The 8,923-nt window shown below is 45.5% G+C and overlaps 1 protein-coding gene across 1 annotated transcript in view; it reads left to right on the top strand.

Moving 5' to 3' along the window:
* The window catches only part of Tet1 (tet methylcytosine dioxygenase 1), a 106,340-nt gene that overhangs the window by 19,496 nt on the left and 77,921 nt on the right, over nt 1-8,923 (top strand). Inside the window, exon 2 of the mRNA XM_010607953.3 lies at nt 3,110-3,163. Coding sequence (XP_010606255.1) covers nt 3,110-3,163 — 54 coding nt within the window. The remainder of the gene's footprint in view (nt 1-3,109; nt 3,164-8,923) is intronic.

Raw genomic sequence — 8,923 nt, 5'->3', positions numbered from 1 at the left:
GGGGGCCCCTGCTTCCAAGGCGGACAGTGGTACTACTTAGCCAAATCCCCGGCTCTGATGGGAATTTAAACGGTGCAGCTGCTGAGAGTGGAGTTTGGAGGAGCACAGAAAGGTAGCCACGTGCAGGCCTTGGCAGTGGGTGCCTGTGATTCCAGCACTCTGGCCCTGGGTTCAGTTCCCAGGATCACCACAAAAGGAGGAGTTGGAGCAGCAGCTGGGTGTAGTGACACTCACTTAAACTCCTCAAATTCTGGGAGGCTGATGTAGGAGGACTGCAAGGTCAAGCCCAGCGACTTAGAGATCCTGTCTCAAAATTTAAAAATGAAGATGGTCTGGGGATGTGACCTAGTGCAGAGGCCCCGGGTTCAAGCCCCACCACCAAACAAACAAAACAGTTAAGCATGGCACTTGCCTGTAACCCCAGCACTGTAGGAAGCTAAGGCAGGAGAAGTAGATAGGAAATAAATACCGAAGGTAAATAAACAAAAACTCAGCAGGGCTGAGGAAGTACTATTCAATGGGTATAGCTAATGTTTGGGAGGCCGAAGTAAATGAAAAGGGACAGTGGCGAATGTTTTTACTTGAATTGTACACTGGAATAGTTAAAATCGTAAATTTTAGGTTGATAAGTTTTACCACCAATAAAAAAAAAGGAATTAAAATAGAAAGCTAAAGGGTACATTTTTATTTTATTTATTTTTGTATCGGGGATTGAACTCTGGTCTTTATGCTTGCAAGGCAGGTGGCAGAACCACTGGGGTAAATCCCCGACCCTAATTGGGTATATTTTGAACTGAGTGTAGTCCCAGCACACAGGAGGCTGAGACGGGAGAGTTGCTGTGAGTTCAAGACCAGCCTGGAATACACAGTGAGACCCTGTCTCAAAAACAAAAAATGCAGAATATGCCATTTTGTATCTGTTTCCAAACCTTATTGTATTTGGCCCCGTTTTTTTCTTTTTTTGGTTTCAGGTGTAAGTTTTTTATTAGTGCCTGTTTTCAGTACCTCATGACTCCATTGCTGGTGGGGAGTTAGCACTTGCCCAGAGCAGCTGATTTCCGACCTCTCTCTGTGGTCTCCTTCCGCAGGGGAGGCTGTCAGCTGTGCTTAGCGTGTTTGCGCTGGTGGATGTGTTTAGGATGGATTCCGTTGTTTTTTGCGACACATGTTTAAAGAAGAGTTAAGAACACCACTGTGTTTGTTTTCTCTTAACATGAATTTATTAAAAGATTTGGCTGTGGGAGAACCTGGGCCGGGCTGTAGCATGGTAGTGAAGTGCCCTGCTTAGCATACACGAAGCCCCGGGTTCCACCCTCAGCCCCAAAAGTGACCTGAAAAACCACAGCAGGAAGCCAGGCCCGTGGGCTTCGTGATCCCACCAGGAAAACATGCGTTCGTGGCAAACCCGAGGCCGGAGGCGAGGTGAGGAGACTCGGGCCTTCCGGCTCTCTCTCTGTTCCCGGACTCTGCCTGTGGGAATCTGTCCGGGGTCCAACTGCAAGTGGAAAACCCATCCCTGGCTGAGCAGCCAGGCGAGCCCTGCTGCCAACCTCCCAGTGTGCTGCCGAAAGCTCGGTGCGAGGTGGAGCTGGGCTGTCGCCTAGATCCCTGCAGCTGTCAAGGTGGTGGGACTGTGACCGGAGTCCTCTGCAATGCTCTGGGGCAGTGACCTTGAGACAAGCAGCTCCCAGAGGCCGCCCTGGTCCTTCGCGCCCGCTCTTGCGATGCCAGGGGACTAACGGGAACCACGCTTCTTCTCTGTCCTGCCTTTCCGAGGGGCGGCAGGTGTCGGCCACGGTGCCCGCCACCTGTGTGGGGTCTGGGGCGTGGACGGGCTGCCCGTGGGGAGCTGCCTTGGTGGCCTGGGGGGCAGAGATGCTCAGGTGGCGATCTTGGGAGAGGGAGGCGGCGCCGAGGTGGGAGGTGAGTTCTGCCTCCTGCGAAATGAAAGCCATCGGAGATGTCCCCAGCAAGGCAGAAATCCCTCCTCTCTCGCCACTCGGTGGCAAGTGTATTTTGAAAACTCCACCCCTTCTCCTTGTCCTCGCCCTGTCCTTTTGCTACGAAGTGGCTTTACTGTTTTTCTAGTCCGCTTTTGTCATTGGGCATTTATTGACAGAAATCAAATCGCTGTGTTTCTGGGCAAAGAGCCTGCTGCAAAGAGGTGTGGTTCGGAAGAATGAGACACGCAGCCCAACAGCTGAGCCTTGCTGTCCTCACATAACCTCCTTGCCTTAAATATCGCCAATATTTCGCCTTGCCTTATAAAGTAAAAATGCACAATACCTTCCAGAGTGGCTTCAGCGAGCCCCAGTGCCACCCTGGGCTCCTTGACAGCTCCTGTGCGGCGCAGGCAGAGCAGTGTCCCCTCCCCCAGGCGGACCTGCCCTGGCTGCCACCCAGAGGTGACTAACAGGGAGACTCCGCCATCGGCCATCGATCTGCCGTTGGCCACCTGGGGGATTTGCGAGCATTGTTTTGGCCGAAGCCTCCTGTGATTTCGCCTCTACCAGATCCTCTGCGGAGAACTCCATGTCACAGCTTGGGGCTGCCTGTGTCCTGTGGTGAGAGCCAGCCGCACAGGAGACCCTTTGTCTAGGAAGGGCTAGGCTGAGAAGATCACTTTGGAGTTGCTAAGCTCTGCATTGCCATTGGCTGCACCGTGTGGGGCTGTTTTTGCAAAAGGCATGCCCAGCACGTCTACAGTGCTGGCAGGGCAGGGCTGCCTTCAAACACCATGATAATAACACCGAGAGCAGTTTGCAGAACTGTTCCACTACCGAGGCTTCCTCTGCAGAAGCAAGATGGCTACCTCGTGGGCTTCGCCGTGAAGAATGCAGAGGCTAATTAAGACAGACTTTAAGGGAAAGCAGGGTATTTCCCTACTTCATCTTATGCAAGGTTTTTTTTTTCAGTGACTTTTAAAGTATACATTTTACATAAGCTCTTTAGGCTCTGCCTAGAAACATGTTGATGCTTTAAAATGGTATAAGTAGGTTTACAGAGAAATAGCCAAAAATATTTTGGGGAGGTGGGGATGGAGCTTTTTTTTTTTTTTTTTTTTTAATGGAGGCTCATTTTCCATTTTGATTTTTTTTTTTTTTTTTAGGTTATAAAAGAAAACAAGAGGCCCCAGAGGGAAAAGAAGCCCAAAGTTTTAAAGGTAATCAGCTGTTGATTAAATACTATTTAATTTTTTTCCATTTTCATATAGTATTTTCTGTCACTTGAGGTTAAATTTGGACTATAGTGGATGTGAATCTTCCCAGATTTTGAGTAAATAATTTTCACTCAAATAAAGTGTTTTTCTCTCTTGTATATGCTGCATAATGTGCATATTAGCATCCTTTATTTTTGACTCTACACAAGTCTGCAGAAGGAAAAGTTTATATGCAAAGTGTTATAAATAAAATTAGTTTTTCCTTCTAGCTCCTTTGGTAACATCTGCATTTGTGGTTTTGCACCAGTGTGTGCTTAAGCTTTTTAGGAGAAAGGTACTATTTGAAGTTGACAGCTATGATCCATTGTGATTTTAATAGACCCTCCCTTAAGTACTATTTTTAAATGTGTGATTTCCACCACCACCACCCCACCCACCCACCCCCCCCGCCCCAAATGAAAACAAGGTCCTTAGAGATTTTAGTTCAATTTAAGATGTATAAGTCAGTGAGATCTTAGGGCCAAATTATAATCACCTAATCCCAAATTCTCATTATGTCAGCTCTAATTTTGACACTCATAGAGCTGTAGAACAAGCATGATCTCTTTATTTTCTATAGATTGCCTACGATGAGTATATAGCAGTAACCTAATTTGGCTATAAGCTAATAGCAGTCTGTGTTATGAGCTTTGTGTAGTATTTAGAAGGGTTCATTTCAAAGCCTATGGTTTCCCTGAAAGTTCAGTGCTAGTTTGAGTCTGGGAAATAGGTGCTCCTGTTCTTAAGATTCCAGGTGGCATGTTTCTGTTACAAATGTAAGCAAGCTTAGCAATCTTGAATTAGAGAACTAGAGAGCAATACCACAACTGGCCTGTACAATTATATTGTGTGCATTTCATTTAAAATATTTGCACCTAATTATAGCTTCTCTTTTGCAAATAAAACTTTTAGCCCTCAAAGAGGAACAGCGTGTTGGACTATGGCTGTGAATGTGGCAGATTTTATCTCGTTTGTTCCCCTAATTGTGTAACTTGAACATGTTGACACTGAGAACCAAACCTTGCATTGCCTTCTGGTTTGGGTGACTGCCGTAAGCTTCTGTTTCTTGCCTGTACACAGAATTGCCATGTAGAGTTTTCTCCAACCAATGGGTATTTATTTAATATTTATGACACAGTCAGTGGTGTGTTAGGCGCTGTGAAATGAATGAAAATGCTTGGCACAAATTCTCATGGAGCCTGGACAAATAAATAGTAGTAATTTTCAAGATAAATTAAACCATTTTCCATTTTGCTTCCTCCTACGGACCCGTTCACTCCCTTTTACATCCATGCCCTCCCCCAAACCTAGAAGTGTCATTAAAAGCTGGATTTGTATCTTTTTCTATACTTTCTGTATTGGTTCTATCCATCTCAGACCTTAAATTCTTTAAGTGAGAAATAGTTTTAGTGTCGCTATTGTAAATGGCTCTTCAATTGGAGGCAAGATGTAGGAGAGAGAAACAGACCACATAGAGAGACTGACAGGCATTAAGCCTGGTGTTACATCTCCCACCAGGGCTGGGGGATGCTATTTATTTTTGTTTATTTTGTTAGTCTGTGTGTGTCCTGTCACCTGAAATAAATTGTAGAAGTAAATATACTATGTGTTGGTTTCAGGAACCATGGCAGCGAACTGTGGCTGTTTCTTTTAAATAAGCACTTGTGGGTGGCCAGATTCCTTCTGCCCCAGTGAACCGGACTCAATCATTGCTGACTTTCGGTCTGTCATTAGTGATTGTCCTACAAGACTAGGAAAATACTTCAAAAGAAAAAGTTAACTTTTAATGGTAGCACTTAAATTTTTAAAAATTGTGTTGTGTAACAATATGTATTCTTTTCTTCTTCCAAAGAAAGCTTTATTTCAGTGGTACAGAGTAGAAATGTTAAAAACTTTCAGAGTTTAACTCGAGTGTGTAAACTTCACCTGGAGCAAATGTAGAAGATTCTATAACCCTAGAGGAGACACTAAGTGTGTTCTGGGAGGGTGAGAGAAGATAGCTTTTATCTTCAGGCTTTACAGTTGAGGCCTCGGCCTGCCGTGGTCCTGCTGCAGGCTGCCTGGAGGGTGCGCTACTCCATGACGGGTCCACAGGCTGAGACTGGGTTTCCTTCCCTTACTCTCTGTCTTTGAACTGGGCCTTGTGGCAGATACCTAGTCCCTGTCCTTTGGTGCTGGACCCTAGGTCTTCAGTCTCCTGGGTCCTCTTGCTGGGATGGATGCTGTGAGTTTTCATCCCTATCATCCCATTAGGAAACAGATCCAGGCACAACAAGGTGGGAGACTGGTGTGGCATTGGAGGCTTCTTCCATTCTACTCTGAGCTTGGCGACTACTGTGTGCAGTGTGGTACTGAATTTGCTTTGTCTCACATCTTCCCCGCCAAAAGGAAAATGGTTACCTACACTGATGCTCATTTTCATTCTATTCCCTCAGAATTTCAAGATGTGAGTAGTGATCTCAATCCCTTACTAGAGTCCTCCTGCACTCAAATAAGTTTCTGAAGCGCTTCAATGGCCAGAAAGGGCGTGCGATGGTGGGTGACAGGGTTGTGTGGAGCAGCTCTGCACAACTGCCCGCTCAAGTCCGATTGGTGGTCATCGGTTATTGTCACACACAGATGGCAACTTGTTAGCTGGGCCATGACTGGAAACGTAAGAGCTTCCTGGAATGCTAAGGCAGAGTTGCAGATGCACCGCAGTTCTTGGGGTGTGAACTTCAGCTTGCAAGTGAGGGGCATGGTTTGCACTTTCTCTAGGAACAAACAGTGATGTAAATGTTTTTCCACTTTGTGTGGGAGGCATGGGAGGGGGGCAAGTAGGAGGATATGTTTCCCTAGTGAAAGCCAATTTTGAGGTAGTGTTTGTTGGCTCCGACTATAAATCTTGGTCCCTGTAGAAAATCAGGTAGCATTGTCAGTTGGGTGTTTAGGCAGGATTTCATAAAGTGGGTAAGGAAAAAACTAGCAATGGCAAAGGATCCTAGCGCTGAGGAAGGTAGAGAGCTGTCTCCAATCCTAGGACTGCAGGTGCCAGGGGTGGGGCCAGGGGCACAGGGGAGGATGGTGCTAGGGTGATTGTACTACATGATGAGTGTTTCAGTGTAAAAACCATTAAGGCACATTGCTATGAGTATCCCTGACATACTGCCTGCCCCTTGCTTCAGAAACACCTGTCCCGTCCTTCTCACCACTCTGAAACAGCTCAGGAAATCTTCTTTTGGGAGTATCTGTACTGGGTCTGATGAAAATATAGCAAATATTGCTGCCTAGTGCCCTCCAGCAAGCAGGCAGGCTATAAAAACTTGGTGTGTGTCCTCATCCACCTTATGCACCTGATCTGTCACCGTGCAACCCCCGACTCTTCTCCAAAGTCAAAATGACCATGTGAAGGGTAAGTACTTTGATTTGACTCAGGACATTGAGGCAGTTTCAACCTCAAAACTAAAGACAGGGCTGGGGATTTAGCTCATCGGTTCGGTGGTCTGCCTCGCAAGCTCAAGGACCTGAGTTCGATCCCCGGTACCAAAAAAAAAAAACTAAAGACTGAGGAAAGAGGACTTCCAGAACTGCTTCCAGAAGTGGCAAGAGCAGTGGGATATGTGGGTTCGAAGTGAGGAAGAGTAATCCCAGGGGGACTAATGGCACTGTGTCTTCTACTGTAATGAATTATTTTTAAATAAAAAGTAAATAATCACTGCATTTTTGATCCAATCTTGAATAGTGGAATAGAACAAGCAGGGGCTAAGCTCAGGCCATCGGTAGTGGTTTCTGCAGGGAGGCATGAACGTGTGATGGACACCCCACCCTCCAATCTCCTGCTGCTTTCCTTGGTTGATCCAGGCCAGGGATGAGGGAAAAGGAAGTCTCCTGATGAAACACCTCTGTTACCTGTGAGTGGGTGTATCAGGTGGCCTGTGGACCATTCAGTATCACAAGTGACAACAGGGGGTATGTGCTAGGGTCAAAAAGAGTCCTAGAGCTGGCTGTGGTGGCATACACTTGTAATCCCAGCATTCTGGGAGGCTGATTGATGCAGGAGATTTGCAAGTCTGAGCCCAGCTTGTGCAGTTTACCAGATTGGTACCCAAATTAGCAAGATTGTTCCAAAATTTTTAAAAGGGCCAAGGTTGTAGCTAAGGGTTGAAGGCTTTGGGTTCAATCTCCAACACTACAATAAACAAACAAGTAAAATAAAAATCAAGAAAGTGGTCGGGCATGGTGGTTCATGCGTGTAATCCCAGCACTCAGGAGGCTGAGGCAGGAAGATCACTGAGTTCAAGGCCAGCCTGAACTACAGAGTAAGACTCTGTCCAAAATAAGTAAATTAAAAAAAAAAGATGATACCATTCTATGAGGCTGGATAAAGATTACAGAAGAATTCTCTACTATTTTACAACTCACCTACACATGTAAATCTGAAATCAAAAGTATAGGCATTCCTGGATGGATGGGGCTGCACACGCACACGTTCTGTAATTAAGTACTCTCTCCCTTGACCACTATGGGACCTTTTCTAACTATTCGGTTATAAAATGTCATCACAGTAGCACAGTGTTTGGAACAACTGGATAAATAAATTTAAAGCAAAGTCAGTGGATATTAAACCAGGAAACTGTCTACAGAGGCCAGTTGAGAAAAGAATAAAGGAAAACGAAGCCATGTTGCTGCTGGGCTCACGGCGGCCACCCTGCTCTGTTCTTCTCTGCTTCCTTCCTTTCTTGATGATGCTGATAAAGCAAAGAGCAAGTGGTGGTGGTGGTGCTGGCGGCATAGGGCCTGGGAGTCACTGTGGTAGCAAAAGACAGAACACCTGTATATAGCTGTGCTTGAAGCAAATAAAACACCTGATGGTCATGACTGACTTTTTTCTTTTCTCTTTTTGCTATGTAGTTCAGGCTGGCCTTGAACTCACTGTGTACCCCAGGCTGGCTTCAAACTCATGGTGACCCTCCTGCCTCAGCCTTCTGTGCTGGAACTACAGAGGCATGCCACCACCCTGGTTTGTGATGAGGCTTGACACTGCTATATTCAAAATATTTAGGCCCATTGGAAAGCCTGAATTAAATGCTCCATCTGAGTTCTTTTCTGAATAAAATTTAGTAAATATCATTCAAGCACATACCAAATACTGGGGCAGGAATGGTAAATGTAAGACCAATGTGTTTCCTGCTTTCCAGGAGATTAAGTGCTGCTGAGGAAAGGCAACGGGGGCGGGAAATGAACACATTACAAATTGTGGCAGTGTTTCGAAAAAGAGAAACACAAGTCAGAGATTGGGGAAATTTAAAGAGACATATTTGGTATCTTTTGAGAGCTTTTCCCTTATATTGTAAATTATTGTATACATTAATGTTGATTTAAAAGGAATGAATGAGATACCTTTTTATTTTATTTAATTTTTTTTGGTACTGCAGATCGGACTTGGGACCTTGTGCTTGCGAGGCAGGCAACAGAACCACTGCGCTAAATCCCTGGCCCCCTTGTTCATTTTTAAAACCCAATAAACTATAGGAAATGGAAGATAACAGAGTTGCTATAGGTTTTGGGTGTATTTGCTCTGCACACTTAATTACAACTTTGTTTCAGTTAGTGAAATAAATCATTGTCTAAATGATAGCTTTTGCGGGGTGTGTGCCTGGGATCCAACTTGGGACCTTGTGCTTGCAAGGCAGGTGATGGCATCACAGCTAAATCCCCAGCCCCACATGATAGCTTTTATTTATT

Source organism: Fukomys damarensis, unplaced genomic scaffold, assembly GCF_012274545.1.
Source record: "Fukomys damarensis isolate Sample0158 unplaced genomic scaffold, DMR_v1.0_HiC HiC_scaffold_20, whole genome shotgun sequence".
NCBI lineage: Eukaryota > Metazoa > Chordata > Mammalia > Rodentia > Bathyergidae > Fukomys > Fukomys damarensis.
This window is presented reverse-complemented; position numbering and strand designations above follow the sequence as displayed.